The following is a 17,429-nucleotide window of genomic DNA, read 5'->3' on the forward strand; positions in this document are numbered from 1 at the left end:
ATAGGCGGGGTCAGAGAGCGGGGGCCGGGAGTTAAGGTGGCAGCGGGAAAGGAGGTCAAAGCGGGAAAACATTGCGAGCAAGACGGGCGAGAGAAGCGGAATACCTGCGAGAGTCGAAGAGAAGAGCGATGCTTTAGCGAGGGCATCCACAGCCTCGTTTTGCGCAATCCCAGCATGTCCAGGGATCCAAGCTATGACGAACTCGCGTACGGAAAGGGGACACAGAGTCACTGGACAGCCAGGCGCAGATAGCATCGAGGTAAGACTGAAGAACCGACTGTAGCTCAGATGGAGACGAGGCAGCGGCCAGAAAGGCGATGTCGTCGGCGTAGACCAAGGTGACGATGCGCGGGTGAGTGGGCAGACCAATAAGTTGAGTTAAACAATAAGTTGAAAAGGAGAGGGACATGATGCAACCCTGCGGCACACCCCTTGTCTGGCTGCAGCAACGGGAGGAGAAGGCACAGTCAGTACAATAGAATTGCCTGTCGCTGAGGAAGGACTGGATCCAGGCTAAAAGGTATGCCGGAATAGGGGTGGATTGAAGGGATCGCAAGAGCAGCGAGTACTCACCGAATCAAACGCCTTGGGGATGTCTAGGGTGACAAGAGCAGCAAACTCGGACCTCATCCTTGCCCTGCAGAGATTGACGTCAAGGATGGGGTGCGCAAACCTGATCGAGAAGCCGGCGCGGAAGCCTATCTGAACAGGGGACAGGATGTTGCTGGTGGTTAGCAGCAGCGAGATGCGAGAAAAGACGACACGTTCCACGAGCTTGGCAAGCAGGGATGTAAGGGCAATGGGACGGAGGTTATCGGCGGGGCACCCACCAAGGGGATTCTTGCGGATAAGGACCACTCTTGGGAGCTTCCACTGAACAGGAATCATTGACAATCCCCACGAGAAGGGACGGGTGGGAGGACCACACAGACTTGAGAGGTCGGACAGTCACTTTGTCGTTGCCGGGAGCAGAGGGGCGGAGTGCCCGGATGTGGGGATCGGGGTCGTCAAAGGTAGCAGGGACATACCCGTTGGGAGCGGACAACTGGAAAGTAAGAGGGTGCTACGGCAACGTGTTCGTAAAGCGGGTCTCGAGATCCCGGACGCGCTCATCCAGGAGGGAGCATATGTCGGGGGCGACGGAAAGATCTTGGAAGGGGCGCTGATTGGAGCGAGCACGACGAAGGAGACAATACAGGGAGCCGCGGCGCACGGGAAATGACACATGGGAATGTAGAGAAGAAAAGTACTCAGATTTAGCCTTGAGAATGGCGAGCTTGAAGGAAGCGTTGAGGCGCTTGTAAGCAACCCAGTTCAGAGGGCAGGAGTTGGGGCGGAGCTTCTTCCAGGCAGCTTTGCGCAGGCGGAGAGAACGGGCACAGGAAGCATTCCACCAGACGGGGAGCGGGCAAGTAGTGTGCTTCACGCAGGAGAAGGACGCGGCAGGACTCCGCGACGGCCGAGAGGAACAGGGAGCCGGAGGCAATGTCACGCACGTCCTGCGGAAGGTGCTGATTGAGGTAGGCCACCTGGGAGGATAACCGGACAAATGACACACGCTGAGCACATGGGGCAGCTGAGAACAAGACGGAGTCAATCGTGAAGAGAAGAGGCACATAGTCACTATTGCAACCAATGTGGAGTGGGAGCCAGGAGGAGATGAGACAGCGACCAGAGAAGGAAAGGTCAATGGAGGATGATTGGCTGTTGCGGAAGAACGTTGGGTGCCGCGAGTTGGGAGTTTGCTGGGAGTTTGCAAAGGAGTTTGCTTGACCCAGGAGTACAAACGCAGGCCACGGGGGTCAGTTCGAGAGTCCCATGCAATACGGTGGGAATTGAAGTAGCCCAACAGGACGAGATCGGACGAGCAAGAAGCAAAGGCGGTATCAAAGACAGCCTCGTCGGCGAAGTCGCCGGGGCAATACGCATTAGCAACAAAAAGGGGAGCTCCCCTGGAGCGCCGAGCCGGACTACAACAAGTGTGGTACATGATGATGAGGCGAGGGCAGATGAAAGTGGGAGGGCAGAGCTAGCAAGCGTGACGAGGCCCCTACCACGCCTGCTGACCCTGTCTCAGTGGAAAGTAGAGAAGCCAGGGATGTATAGAAGTCGTCACGCCAGCTGAAAGCCGGCGACCGCAACGGCACAGGAAGTTCTTCGGGGGCAGTTGCAACCGAAAAAAGAGAGAGCGACGCCTTACCAGAGCGAGGCGCCAAAAGACCAGGAGCTAGACCGTCAACAACACAGCCTAGAAGCCGAATGGCACGTAGTAGTACGGAGTCTACAAATGGCTTGCGCTACTTCTTTTTCGTCACTTTCAGAGGCGACAGGCCTCCGCGTTCACCACGTGGTGGTCCAAAGTCTGTGCAAAACACGTGCTGGACAAGATGGCCGACAACGAGGTGAGCGCGCACATCGAACAGCGAATTGTCATGAAGTTTCTCGTGAATGAAGGCGTAAAGTCATCTGAAATTCACAGAAGACTTCAGGCTCAGTATGGCCACGATACATTTAGCCGCAGCAAAGCGTTTGAGTGGTGCAAACGGCATCCGAGACGGCCGTACACCAGTATAGGACGATCCCGTGTGGGTCAGAGCCCAATGTCAGAGTTCCTGAGAACATCCAACTTGTGGAGCGCCTGATCCTCAAGGACCGACGGATAAAATATCTCGAACTGGCTCGAAAGACGGACCTTTCTGTAAGAACGTCGAACACTATCATTCATGAACACCTCCAGTTTCGGAGAGTTGGGTCCCGAGGCAGCTCTCCGTGTTTGACCGGCAGAGAAGATTGGAAATCTCCCAAGAGCTAAGGTGCGATGACGAGGTCGGGAATGCGGTCCGAGCATGGCTGCTACGCGCCGGCAAGGATTTCTACGCTGCTGGCATCCAAGCCCCCCTAAAACGCTGGGACAATTGCATTAGTGCAGCTGGAGGTTACGTTGAAAAATCAAACAAATTTCTCGCCTGTAAGTTAATTTTACTTTTGTGGAAAATGAAAACTCCCGGTTTGACACACCCCTCGTAAATTGCTAGTAGGACGCAACGGCCGTGCTATAGAAGGATATCAAAAAGGGTTCAGGGGTGGTGATAAAGATCTTTCAGTTATTGATAGGAAGAAACAACAAGGCCTTGTTAGAGCACGTGATCAGGCAGACCAGTTGGAGGAGCGACAATCTTGAGAAGAAGGCGGAGCTGAATCCGAGAAGATCAGGTTTAAGTGGGCTTTGAAAGATAATAAAGATTTTGATTCGCTAGTCAGTGCAATGTGTATGTGTCTGTCTTTTTAGCTCCCCGGCACTGGGGTTTTTAACGCTTTTAATCATGATTGTAGAAGGATACAAGCATGCATTATGTGCTCTCTAAAAACAGAACTTCACCGCATAGCACGCTGTGCGCCAACCATTCCGAAGAATGATAGGGTTATCGCTTCTGATTCGAAGGGAGAGTGGGGCGTACGCCTTTTTGCGGCAATTTTCATATATCCAAATTGCCACCAAAAGGCGTACGTCCCCTCTCTTCAAATCAGAAACGATAACCATATCATCAATGGTTGGCGTACAGCGTGCTATGCGGTGAAGTTCTGTTTTTAGAGTGTGGCGATAAACAGCACCCGGCTTACATTTCAGGAGTGGTGCAAGATGGGTAGCTGGTATCGGATTATAAAGTTGATATGCAGTCAGAAGAGACGGACAGGTAACGTAGTGGAAGTTATGTATAGAAGTTCTGCCCTCTACGCTACTTGTCTAATCTCTAATTTCCCTGTCTTTTGGCGGCATCTCAACATTATTCTACTTCTGTTCACGGTCTGATGAAGTAGAAAAAGGACAAGCTTCTTCAAGAAGCAGGCGTCTCAGGGCTCCTATGATTCACTTCTTCTTTTTTTTTTTTTCGTGGGATGCTTCAGGTACATGACCCGATTTGTCGCATAACATCAAACCTACTGCGATCCAAATCTGTAATCTTCTCACGATATCCCTCGTATTGAACGCTTGTACCACCGTCCGCATCGTGACGGACACTAAGCACACGCTGTCCCGCTGTTGTGGCAGCATAGCTCGAGACCACGAGAAACGTCCAGACACGAAGTGGAAGAAGCAGGAGCAGAAGAAGAACGTCCAGGCGTCAATGGGAGGCATGGAGTCGGAAAGGGCCTTAGACGAGTCCGAACCGCACCACGGAGGAGCAGCCCACGAAGACGAATCGGAGGAAACAACTCGGATTCTTACCGCTGCAGCTCTGTTCGGGTTCGTCATAGTTGCAGGTGGCGCGGCGATTTTGTTTCTGCGACGCCGGCCGGATGAGCCACCCACGAGATCCACAGAGTTCCCAGTGCCAATTCCATCGTCGACTATGTCAGGTAGCGCTATACACTTATGCTTGAAAAAACGTTTGGAATGCGTGAAGTTTGTGCCGCATCGCATAAGTGACTCGTGAATCAGTGGGTCATGGAGATGGGTAGTATGGATAATACAGGGTGCACTAACCCCCTCAAGACCGTGGCTTTCGGGCGCGACCTTGTTCGCCTCCTCCCCCCATAGCTTTGAGCATATTTCAACGCTACCAAATAGGTGGCGCTGTCGGACTCTACGTCATTTCTTTACAAACAGGGAGAGGTCTATTTTACGGGTTCTGCTTGTAGGGACAGCTGCAGGGAACGGCGGTGGACGACCTCCTGAGTACGTCCGGAGGTGTGGTCGTACGCTCGGTTTAGATCTCCACTGTGTTGCCCAAGATCATGTCATCATGTCATCATCACCCATGGTGATCTGTCAGTTAACAAAACGAGTAACGGGCTATGACCTCTCGGAAACGTATCTCGTGCGCGAATAGGGACGTAGCTTTGTAACTGCCCACGTAACGAAGTTTCTGTTGTTCGGTAGTTCCTGTCAACGAGTGATAGTGTTGCTGAGGGCTATGATTTCTTCTAGGTCGTTTAGTCGACGTGCTGCAGGGGGGCTGCATGTGTCCGACTCCTGGCTGCGCAGAACAAGGAATTTGTCCGTGACTTGTGAGCGGGAGACAAAGGCGCCACGAGATTCGCTGATCAGCATATCTATGCACACAAATCATAATAAGTTATGCGACATCTACAGTCAGCATTTGTTATTATTGAGCTACACTCTTGAAAATGAACTTCACCGCATAGCACGCTCCTAGCCAACCATCATCTCGAATGATATCGTTATCTTCCCTGATTTGCTGAAAACGGGAGGCGTACGCCTTTTTTGTGACACTTATGCTGTTCATAATTGTCACAAAAATGGCGTACGCCCCCCGTTTTCAGCAAATCAGGGCAGATAACGATATCATTCGAGATGATGGTTGGCTAGGAGCGTGCTATGCGGTGAAGTTCATTTTTAAGAGTGTAGATCTAAACATGAATCAAGACCGACTTTAAATATTGAAATACGTACATTAGGGTGGAGAACTGGGCATATTAACGCAACTTGACGCAAGTGGAGGAGAAACAGCGCAAGGCGCTAGACTTCGACCTAGACTTCAAACCATTGACTTGTTGTTATTGTTGTCCATAAATTCTTTGTCTGGACGTTAAATGAAATCGTGGATTAAATGAAATACGCAGGACGCGTTTACGTAGTATACAAGATAACGTGTAACCAACACATCTTCAACTTGCTATAGTCTCACCAACGGAACCATCAACAGTTCAGCCCACAAACGTTACTACGGTATCCCCTGGTACTGGCAACGCATCTACTCCTGGACCACCTGCCATACGTAAGTGTATAATTTTAGACATTTTGCGAGAGCTTTCCTTCTTTGCCTCAGTAGTAGCGGTAGGGGTAGTGGCAGTAGTAGTGATAGTAGGAGTTGTAGGTCCTTTTGGCATCATAGTAACATCCTCTGGACATTAGCTGTCAAATTATCACCAATGTGAGCAAGGTTCTACCAGCCTTCCACGGCCCATGCGCGTGGGAACAGTATAGTTCATCTATGCATGTTCTTTTTTCAGCTGAATTCAATACATTTACTTGCGATCCAGCGTATTACTACACCTACTACATGGATCGCCGAAGGGGCTTTCTCATTATCGGTGCCAAGTAAGTTTTCCTTTATCCTACCTTCTTTCTTTTTTCTATCGAGATTATAATTGCAGAGACACGTTGTACAAGTTACCACTAAATAACATCAACGATACCGTGTGCGGGGTAAGTTTCATTTCAAAGTGCTTGTATATAACTAGCAATATCCAGTGCGCTCCATCTTTACCACGAATAGTTCTCACCAGCTGTGTTCCTATGTCTATTGTGTGTTTGCTTTGCTGCTCTTATACTGTGGGGTTCGGTGAGGAGCACGTCTAAGATTAAAAAAAAAGGCTTACTTAAATTGTGTTGCGTTTTTAAGGGTTTAACAAAGTCCGCCGATGGGCCATCCCGTAGCAACTGCCTAGGGCAACTCCAACAAGAGGCAAGTGTACTTTTGCTCATAATAGAAAGGAGTGCAGGAGTAAAAAACTGAGCGAATCACGGAGCAATTGAGAGCTTTCGGTCTCTCGATAAGTTACTCCTTACAGTAGTCCTCTGACCCTGACATTTACCCAGAAGCGAAGCAAATAGTGCGCATAAACCCTTGCGTTAGGTCCAAAAAAGGGACTGATTGTTGCTCCCTCCCCCTTCCGAAAAAGAAAAAGCTTTAATGCAGTTGTGAATAACTAATGCGTAACTTGCGCGCCGAGATAAAATCGAGCCTTGCATCAGCATAGTTGCATTAAAAGGGTTGCGTCCCGGGCTATGAATGGTACTAACTGGCTGAAATGTGGTAAATTGTATGGCGCGCACGTGCATTCCAAGTCTTGCCACAACCATCAGAGGGTGGTCCCTTTTACGTAGTATGCACAACGAAAAATAACCGTTATTCGAGAATTCTTGAGAGTGCAAGAACCCTTCTTCGAACCTTCCCTATCTTCCAGAACGAAAGGATGGTTAAGGATCTCATGGCGTCTTACTTTTGAGGAACGGACAAGTCAAGCCGAGCTATAACTGTTATTTTTCTGTGTGTTGGTTTAGTGGAACGGGCATGATGACGACTTGAGAATGGGAGATTTAGGATATGCTGTTTACAGTTTCTTGTTACCCTATACAGAAGGTGTGCCACAACTACATCAAGTTCATTCTGCCATTGAAAGAAGGAAGCACGTTGTTAGTCTGTGGCAGCAACGCTCGCAGTCCGGCGCATTTCGAAGTATACGTAAGGGTTATCATTTCATTTAAGGAAATGTATACCGTGTGTGGTGCATGCATTATGTCGCCTTTCCATCAATAGACCGCTAGATAAATGCATTCTACTTATAGGGTGTGACTTTTCTGGGTTAAGCCCGATTCACCCCAATTATACCCTGCCGAATCAGTCTAGGACCAATTTGGACAATAAGTATGCGAAGTGCGTTTGATGCTGCGACTTGTGGTGCTGTTACTTATAAACAGCGAGGTACCTTGACAAATATGCGGTGCAGGTGAGGGTCGTTTGCCGAACACCAAGATTGAAAAAAAGAAACAGGACAATGCTCGATTCCATCAATAGAGTCCGATTTCTCCCGCACCCGCTAAAGGCATTTATCCCGAAAGAGTCAGACCCTAAGGCACACTGTTATAATTGAACATCAAGGCAGATTAGCGTTGTGCAGCTCCCTGGACCGCAAAACGCTCGCTCCTGCACACGTGTTTCCAGAAACGCGGAGCATGGTATACCATCGCCAACAAGAACTCAGTGACCCTGTTGCACATGATGCTCTAGTTGGCGCGGAAACGCCCTAAACGGGAAAATACAGAAAGGGTACAAAGAGGGCAAGTGCGCATTCACAGCACTGAAACAGACGACAAGACAAGACTAAACAAGACGCTGGTGGGCCAACCATTACGCTCCTGCTCTATGGGAAAGGGGGGGTGCTTTTTGTGACAAAGGAGAGAACAATGTCGTTCGGGATGACTTGCTGGTAGGTCAGCAGGACGTCCTGACATTGCGGCGTCACGGTTAGCGGACTATCTGGCATTCCCGAGAGCTGTTAGTCTCAGGCGATATATGTCCTTTGTGATCCCGCATGCCTCTTTAACGATGTGAAGCAAATGTTTTCTAGGCTGACGCTTTCACGGTGGTTCCGGACCTGTTGACCACACTGCCTCATCAGGCTGAGGGCATATGCTCTTCCGAATATTTTTGCCAGGATCTCGGTCTGTGGGTTGGTGAGTTTCGTTCGACAGTGTACTGGGCAACAAATAACGGCTCATCCTAAGAGGGAGTTGATTGGAACAGCGTTGTGCTCCGCTCCAGTAGTCAGCCTTATACAGGAGACAGTAATAGATACTCCTCTCGGTATATTTCTGAATGTAACATCTTACTCGACTCTCCGTTGCAACACAGGTACTGACCTGTTCACCGCGACGGCTACTGAGGGCAACGCGAATAAGCAAACAATATTGAGGACACGACTTATAAGGAATGATACATCATCCACATCGTATCAGACCGACCTTGATGTGATTTCGACACATGGTGCTGAACTCTTCATGAAAGGTATGCACACATCTAATGACTATGACTAATGATCTATGACTAATCTTACATACGTTAAAAAGGTCGTACACTCTAAATCACCTTTAAAGGTGTAATAGCGTGCATGGCGCACGCCTTTTTAGGTGTAATTTTGGGAACATCATAATGGAGCACGGTTTCGCACAAATTTTCTTTACTCGAGTGTTGCCCGTCCTCCAAAAATTCATTCTTGCAACATCTCAATATTGTGCAGCAGTATTGTAGACACTTGCGCGTGCTCGATTATCGATAGCGATGCATATATGCATTAGCTCGTACCTACGATATCCAAGACATAATGAAAGCAAGATTTGCACTGACACTTGATCTTTAGTAATGCTTTCCGAATTTTGTAGAATGTCATCCTGGAGATGCAATGTTGCGCAACCAGATTGAATGTGCATAGCGCACACCTTTAAAAGTGTGAAAAAGTGAGTGAAAAGTGAAAGAGTGTATTCCTTGGTACGAACACACAGAAAGCACATATTTGCGTACTAGTGCGAGTATACTCAAGAGGCCGCCTCCGATAAGACTCCGCGCCCTATCCGCATCGCCCTTTGTGCACCTCATCGATCGCGAACGATGCAACGAATACATCCCGTTCCTTTTCACTTAATTGCCTCTTTAATTGTTGAGTAACGGCATGTGTCCCCGATATCTTTACAAAAAGACAAATTGGCCCGCTTGCAAAATCCAACCAATACAAGACACGGAAAGAATTTCGTGCGCTCATGTTCTAATCATGTTCGTGGGCATGTAACGTTTCCTGCAGCTTCGATGCAAATCTACTTTAGTAAGACTGGATTCTAAAGATGAGTCTGCGGGCATACCCGCAGATGGCTCATCATGGATAATACCAGCTCTTTCTCTTCCAGAGGCAGAGTTCAGAGGGATGTTTGCGATTGGAGAGCACGTATACATATTCTTCCACGAGGTTCCGCTAGAAACAGGATCTAAATCATCTTTGGTCAGAAAGGTGTATTCACGTATCGCTCGTCTGTGCAAGGTAGGGCTGCCCTGGTCCCGCAGGCTGGCGCGCGCCCAGAAATACAGCGACAACGCAGCGGATAGTGAATGAAATACCCAGTGATGGCCAGTAGTAAAGTTGCACGCGACTTCTCCCCCGCGGGTAAAGCGGCGGCGTCCCTTTCCCTTCCTCCTCTCTCTCTCACGTTTTCTCTAAGAGAAAATTGTAGAATTTCCTACCCAAGTTGGTAGAAGTACACATTCTACTCTGTATTTTGTTTCTACTCTGCAGTTATATCCAAAAGGTAAAACTGGTTGGAGTAGAAATGTGGTTGGGCAAATGCAGCTCTACCGAAATGGGTAGAAAATCATACCTTTTTTTCTTAGAGTGTACATGTAGTTAAACTACTAGACTACCTGATTGTAGTTAAAAAGTTATCAACTACTTGCAGAAATGTAGTGGCAACTGGCATGGGTTGGACAATATATTTACATACAATCGCAAGCGTCACAACCGTTTTGGAAAGACGCGCATGGAAACAACCATGTTGAGAAACACTATGCAGACGACTCCTAACATCATCCAAATCCAGCAGCTGCAGGAACGTCGAAGGTGCTCTTCCAGCCTGCTCTGCTGTGTCTGCAACTTGCTGGCATTCTGTAGAGTCTTCTGCACGGTCTGCAAGAAAAAGAAAAAAAAGTCTGTGTATACCAAATTCCAGCTCGAGTGCTCCTGTTGTCAAAATGCAGTATGGAAATAGCAGTGATGGCCAGTAGTTAAACTACCCAATTGTAGTTAAAAAGTAGTTATCAACTACTTGCAGAAATGTAGTGTGCAACTACTAGATAAACTACTATTTCGGGTAGTTAACTGCAGTAGTTAGGTTACCACAGACGCCAACTACTTCAGATTTTGCCGCAAGCTTTACGACACGATTGTGCTCCCGACTTTTACCTTGAGCTACTTGTTTGATGAGTACGGAGGTGCAGAGCAATTGTGCCGTGCATGTGTACTAAATCTTCACTTATAAGGCTTGTCTAGTGAAGCCTCATTTGCATGAATTTGCCTTGAAACCGCGTAGGATGGCTACGTGATCGATCATCGTGGCTAAGCGAAAACATCTTACGGTCCACAGTGGCGCAATCCGCACCCGTGGCGCATTGATCTGTAACGGAAGGAACTTGAGGGTAAATCTCGTTACATGGTCCGTCTTATGTTGTACGTACCCTTATAGCGGAAGCTTTCACTCCATAGAAAACATTTCCACAGCAAGCTCTTTTGTCAGCGCATAATAGAGAAGAGACAGGCAGTGGATTTTACGACAGTATGTGAATTAACCGACGTATGCACGAGAGTATATTTTAAATCTCATTAAATAAACATCATATTTTGGGTGTCCAAGAACACTACAAGGGATTGGTGTTGATGGACAACATTAAGTAGTTATAGATGTAAATCAAAGAGTGATATTAAACGGTGGGAGCAACTTATTTATTTACACATGGTAACATGAAGAAGTGCAGTCTCGTGCACGAAAGTCTCGTTACCATGTGTAAATAAATAAGTTGCTCCTACCGTTTAATATCACTCTTTGATTTACTCACCACCGGCAACTTCACATCGCATATTTTTCTGCCTTCGTATCTTCTAGTTATAGATGTAGTTAAAATACATTGCAGTAGCTAAAGAAGTAGTAGTTTTAACTGGTCCCCTGAAAAATTGTTGAGCTACTAGTTAAACTACTCCATCGCGAAGTAGTTAGTAGTTATAGTTAAACTGCTGTAGAAGTAGTGGAAGAAGTAGGCCATACCTACATCACAGCCGATCGAGTGTTACCATTTGCCCTCCCGCTTTTTTGAAAATTGAAAAGGCGATATCATTCCTCTGCACCGGACTTGTACTGACATATTTCCATTGTTGTTCAGACACAGGTTTTACAATTGTCCCATGCGCATCTTTTCAGTGTATAGCTGTTTGTGGACACTATACATACCAAAGCTGCACGCCGGCCCTTTCATTCATTGTTTCATTGCCCTTACAACTCCGCTTCTGCTCCGACACTGTTTATAGCATGGAAAATACGAGGATGTCTCTACAGTGTGTTTCACGAAAAATGAGCAAAAAGTACGCCCTGGCCAAACGCCCTAGCCTGCCTTTCGTTAGCCTGGTAAAGACTGACTTCAAATTAACTAAAAATAAAAAAAGAAATCGATACATATAGAAAACACAGAAGTTGTTGTGGTCAAAGCATATTCGTAAAGTTAGCGCCAAGTGCCCTCGGGCAGCCGGCGGCGCGGGCGACAGCATGTCTCCCAGGCTGGTCATATTCGCTTCCATTCGCGGGTGGTGCACGGCTTTAATTGCATTTCTTTCCTGAGGGAGAACACTATACATAGGCTGTTTCGCGAGCTTCCACAAATTCGAGGGTCCTGTTCACCTGTCAATCAAAATGAAGGGCGAGGTGTTTAATTCGATTCGTGCACTGAAATAACGATGAATTACTTGTCGTATGAACTCACCATGACGGTAACGTCCTTTCCTTGCTGCTGCTTTTTGTGTCACTATGCAACATTGCGCCAACGTTGGCTACTTGTCATCCGACCTTTTCCCAACCGCTTACTTGGGTTGTGGACTACATCTGACTTGGGGACCTCACGTACAGCAATCGTGAACTCTGAGTCTTGGGTCAGTGAACTCTGAGACTTGGGTCAGTGAACTCAGTTTCAAGCGTTTGGATGAGTTTTATTTCCTTGGTACGAATACTGAAGGTGACGTGCCATTTTGCTCAGTACTCTGCAATATACTTCTGTTTATAAAAACGCGCGTAACATTTTTCCAACGTACCTGCCAAGCTAAAATCAGACAATGACAACACACACGGAAGGCGCTTTGAGGCGCGGAAGGAGACACGGAAGCGCTTTGTGAAGACGTTTTGAGTACAGCCTGGGACAAAAGTTTATGGAACACGGCGTATTGCTTCATTGGAGCGGTCCCCCGTTAGCTTTCAGGAAGAGATCGAATAAGAAACGGGTGGCCGGCTATTCTATCCACCTCCCAGTATGTGTATCCCCTCCTGTTTGCTGCTAGGTTGTCGCACCATTGGAGAAATGCGACACCCCGGTGTTCCGTAAACTTTTGTCCCAAGCTGTACCTGCCAAAAATACGCAAAGAACGAGAGGAACAGAAGGAACACACGTGAGCCTGATGCAGTGAGTGCTGTCGCTCTTTGAGTGGCGTACAGCTGTGGCGTATGTCTCCTGATTTTGAATTTCAGGAGGGCGAATGATAATACTTGGTTGGCTATGATCCGTTTGATCGGCTTTCCAGAACAACGCTCCTGTACCTTTAGGTGCACACAACAGGGGACAAGCTGCCTCATCTCTTTTGGTAAATGCTTATTTTGCTGTTGCTTTGTGCAGAATGATAGAGGCGGCGGACAAGCCAATTCCTGGACATCATTCCTCAAAGTTCGGCTCACTTGTGTATTGGCCGAGGCGCATGTCAAATACTTCGATTTTCTCGGTAGGTGTTAGGCCACATTAAAGTGCTCCTTCAGACTACTTAAAGATTTATACTCCAGAAGGTATTTATAACATTCCCGGGGAAGACATTATTTACGGCATCTTCAGCAACCGATTCACGTGAGTAGCTGAAATTTGATTTGCTACGAAGGACTGCGCACAATCCAGCTGATTCGCTTTAGTATTGATTGCGTTTTCAAATGACCGAATATTGAGCACGCTTCGGAAGTGCGATCCTTTGCTAATGGCGGCGGATGGGCTGGCGGACCGGTAAAATGGCAACAACAGACAAATGGGTACGACCGTATGTGTATTCGTGGAATACGATTAGAAAGCAAGGAGGTCTCCATATGGGTTCAAGATATGACTTGAATGTGCAAGTTCTGCGTCACATACACACAAGTTATATGCTTCTAAAAGAATACAACCAGAAAGTGCATGTGTCTCCCGATCATGCCCCCATGACGTATACCTTGCGAATTGTGGGGACTCAATCGAAATGCTCGAGGGCAGAAATATGTGGCACCATCCCTACTCGAAATCTGGTATGCATACAAGTGGTATCAGCAATGCAGTACCAGCACTTGAACTGCCTGATATAGACACCTGACATACTAGTATTTGATCGATCCCGTGTCTCTCGGTTATTCGTTCCTTCATCATACTAGTATTTGAGGATTACATGTCTGATATGGATGTAATATCATACCAGACTTGCAGATATACGAGCATTGATATCGAGGATATCAATGAAGATACACCGCACACTGGCAGGGATGCTCACACTGGAACCCTTCTAAAGTGCAAATGAATATGAATGTATGGACAATGTAATAATAACTGACTAAGGTAAAAAAAATCATGAAGAAGAGCAGTAGGCGTGAAAAATTAAGGCGGTGCACTTTTGTACATTTTTGTAATGAGCTCTATTTGTGCCCTTACGTTGCTTTGCTTCTGTTCGGGCCGGAGAGGAGGTTGCGCAGGTGTTTGTTCATCTCTTACAGCCGTATGGCCCCGTATTCCGTACTCGTTTTCTTGCATTCGTATTCGCCAGGGGCGTTACTCGTGCCCCATTGCTGGTGGTGATGTTGATAGAACCGCCCACAAATGCAGCCCTAAAGCCTATCTTAATAACATTTATATAGAATAGATTAGTAAATTAAATCGACACGGGCAAATAGAGATCTGTGAGAAGAAACTACATATTATACGTAGCTGTGTCCTGACGGTGACTGACATCATACTTTCACCGGCATACTTCCTCTGACACAGTAACACATTTATTATATTCAATACATATTATGGTATACGTCCGATATGTCGTTGTCATTTATCAGCGACACCTGCTGATTTGTCTCGCATACCAGACACGTATAATGATAAAGATACATTCGCATACCTGATGCTGGTATTGTTGTATCTGGCACCGCATATGTCTAGCAGAATAGCAATACCAGTAGATAAGCAGCTAACAGAAAAACAATGCCAACATCTGGCGCCAGCGGCTGGTATGTTCTATAGCAATCGTACTATGGTCTGCTATACTAGTGTTGCTAGTATACTCCTGTTACCTGTCCAGTATCACTGGTATGCAAAATCAATATGCTACCATCACTGAAATCATGCGAGATACGTGGAGGGTAAGGCCCGAAAGTTGTGGAAATTCCTCAGTAGCGTCTTTGACGCTACCAAAGCTACTGAAGACACGACTGAGGAATCTCCTCAACATTCGTAATGCGTCGGCATTAGAAGCCCCATTTCGAAGAGAAGTCAGCGTTGTAGCAGGGTCACCCTGGTGTCCGTCACGTGGAAGTGCGGAGCGACGGCAGCAGGATCTTGAGCTGTCGTCAGTTGCACCTCGTCTCTGGCTGTTTCGGGACGTGTCTCGTACCTTCTGCGAGTTTTGCGAGCGGCTGAGTTTGTGTATCATGTCGTGTAGCGTATGTCATCTGTGTCATGTCTGTATGTGGCTTGGTGTGGGGGGGGCTCGTGTGGTGTGGTCTAGGTATGTATTCTACATGAGAAGAAAGTAGAAGTAAGACGAATGATAACGCATTGTCGTCGCATTAATTACATTAATCGCCCTGACATTTTTGTCCTTCCTATATAATTCATGAAGTGTCTTTCCAAACATTTCAACATACCCTAAAGGCAACCAACGCTTTTGATTTCCAGCGGCGAATTTGCGATTTGTTCGTTCCAACTATCCAATATTACTGATGCATTCAACGGGACATTCCTGAAACCACCGGACCCGACAATTTACCCAGATGGGAAGTGGATTGATGTAGATGAAGCTGATGTCCCCCAGCCGCGTCCAGGACAGTGCGTCAGCGATTCGCGAACGCTGCCTGTGGACGTGGTCTCCTTCATTGATGACCATCCCCTACTCGCAACTGTTATCCAGGGTGATGCTTCTTATGTCAGCGGTCAGATGGTGGCTATTGCCGTCGTTAAGGTGAAGGTTGGTGGAACATCCTATTCTGTCATCTACACTGGTGACCGTGAGTAGCCTCTACAGACTAAATATCAGAATCGTGTCTGTCAGAAATATGTCAGTGGAGTATACATATTTCACATTGGATTCCTGCAAAAGATATTTATTCCACCTGAAGAGGGGTGTCACTGTTGAGTCGGAGAAGCGTGGCTTTACAATGCGTGCAATCTTCCATCTGGGTGCCGCAGATATCAGCGAGGTGGTGATTTTTCGCTCGCTTTGCCGATTTTTCACGCTCGCGCTGGGTGGATCGCTGGTTTGGGAACAGTCGAGCGAGGAGCGTGGCGTTTCCTTGCTCTCAAAATCGCTTGTTTAGGAACGTAGCCTAATTCCCGATAAGCCAGAGTTGTTCTCTGTTTGACACCATGTAACTGGGTAGACAGAGGCGGTGGTGAGTTTTCACGTGTATATGCTCTTTTGCGTTACAGGCGATGGAATAATCTATCAAATAGTTGAAAAGAACCCGCAGACAAATAATGTCTCTGAACTTGTGGACACGTTTCCAGCCTTTATCAAAGAACCCATTTGGAAGATCGACATATCCAAAGAGGTACGCTCTTTTTCTCTGTTTAACCCCCCCCCCCCCCCCGCTCTTATAAAGGCGCATAATACGTTCTGTAACCTTTGCAGCACAATTCGCTCTACGTTTTTTCCGAGCATGTTGTCATGCAGTATTCCCTTTATGCATGCAGCGATCGCTACAGGGAATGCTCAAAGTGCGTCAGGAATCCATTCTGTGGTTGGCATGCGGCACTGTCTGTTTGTAGGCCTTATATCGACAAGTTAGCACCCCTTCGACTTGTATTGCAGAAGGCACTAACGCGGCATTCACTTTCAGACCTGGAGCCTCCGGTGATGCTACTTTACCCAGGGACTACATATCGGACCCTCAGTCAAGAACCTGTCGTCCTTGAGGCATCCCAGAGCTAAGGACTCCGAAAAATAATTAAAAACCTCAGAACAGCGTTGCTCGTCATTATACATGCTAAATTACGTTTACGCTTACGTAAAGAAAAACGCTGCATCCTTCACTCGAACGGTAACCAGTCTTTGGGTTGTATCCAGTAGGCAGAAGGCTGGACGTGAGAGTTCTGTTGAAGGGAGGATGAGGGAAGGGAACAGACTGCAGGAACCAACACCACTGTAGAGAAAAGAGGAGGACAGGGTTCTTTTTCTCAAGGCTTAGATGAAGACTAGGAGCGCGGAAGAAATAATAAAGGTTTAGTTTGGTAGAAACAATTGGAACTGTTGGTCATGAATTGTTGGGTCCGATTCGCAACATATTTGGTGTCGAAACCCGGGATCCAGTGGGGGTTTATTGTCGAGAGATCACCTTGGTGGGGCGGGTGGTAAGAGGATTGTCCGATGCGTGAAGGACTCCCTCGAGCGTTGCCTAGGGAGGTGCCATTTGACGTTTGAAGAGCTTACAACGGCCCTATGCCATGTGGAATGCATAGTGAATTGTCGGCCGCTTACGTACGTGGATTCCGAGGCCGCCATCCTGAACCCTTCAGGCAGACTCCAGCAGACTTCCTTGTAGGAAAACTCTTGACTGCCACCCCAACACCGGGTGAGGTTGGACGCAGGGGGACACTACCTCAAAAGTACAGGAGCGTCTTCACCAGTAATTCGTTCTGGAGCAGGCGGCGTAAGGAATACCTCTTCCAGCTGAGATCTGCGCACATGGCTTGATGTGACCCGCAGACTCAACTGAGGATCGGAGATGTGGTCGTCGAAAGAGGACCACGCTGCTCTGGAAGGTCGGCCCCGTAACTCAGACCAGTCCCGGACGCGACGGTGTCGTTCGTGCCTGAGCGATCATGCTGGACAAGGCCATTCTTCAACGTCCCGTGCAATTGCTGCACCGCTTGGAAGGGGACATCGCACGACCC

The 17,429-nt window shown here is 47.6% G+C and overlaps 1 protein-coding gene across 5 annotated transcripts; it reads left to right on the forward strand.

Moving 5' to 3' along the window:
- Positions 1-3,906: 3,906 nt before the first annotated feature.
- On the forward strand, positions 3,907-16,502 carry LOC135389034 (semaphorin-2A-like). 5 transcript variants are annotated; one of them, XM_064618973.1, is made up of 15 exons: positions 3,908-4,359; positions 5,646-5,741; positions 5,977-6,064; positions 6,121-6,172; positions 6,369-6,431; positions 7,107-7,211; positions 8,098-8,203; positions 8,382-8,534; positions 9,428-9,558; positions 12,939-13,041; positions 13,100-13,160; positions 15,216-15,544; positions 15,966-16,087; positions 16,168-16,319; positions 16,376-16,502. In XM_064618973.1, the coding sequence occupies exons 1-15, from the start codon at positions 4,128-4,130 to the stop codon at positions 16,449-16,451; spliced, it is 1,869 nt and encodes a 622-aa protein (XP_064475043.1). In that variant the 5' UTR covers positions 3,908-4,127; the 3' UTR covers positions 16,452-16,502. The 5 variants fall into 5 exon arrangements, with proteins under 5 accessions (XP_064475041.1, XP_064475042.1, XP_064475043.1 ...); XM_064618974.1 differs by having other exon boundaries at positions 3,909-4,359; positions 16,230-16,319; XM_064618971.1 differs by having other exon boundaries at positions 3,907-4,359; positions 16,168-16,502.
- The last annotated feature ends 927 nt before the right edge of the window (positions 16,503-17,429 follow it).

The sequence above is a fragment of the Ornithodoros turicata genome, chromosome 3, assembly GCF_037126465.1.
Source record: "Ornithodoros turicata isolate Travis chromosome 3, ASM3712646v1, whole genome shotgun sequence".
In the NCBI taxonomy this organism is placed as follows: domain Eukaryota; kingdom Metazoa; phylum Arthropoda; class Arachnida; order Ixodida; family Argasidae; genus Ornithodoros; species Ornithodoros turicata.

What these genes read in the sequence shown, in the direction of transcription:
- LOC135389034 (XM_064618971.1), top strand. Translation starts at nt 4,128, where the DNA reads ATGGGAGGCATGGAGTCGGAAAGGGCCTTAGACGAGTCCGAACCGCAC. An exon ending in TCCTGGACCACCTGCCATAC is followed by an intron (nt 5,742 to 5,976) that starts GTAAGTGTATAA and finishes TTCTTTTTTCAG; the next exon opens with CTGAATTCAATACATTTACT. An exon ending in TGCTGAACTCTTCATGAAAG is followed by an intron (nt 8,535 to 9,427) that starts GTATGCACACAT and finishes TTTCTCTTCCAG; the next exon opens with AGGCAGAGTTCAGAGGGATG.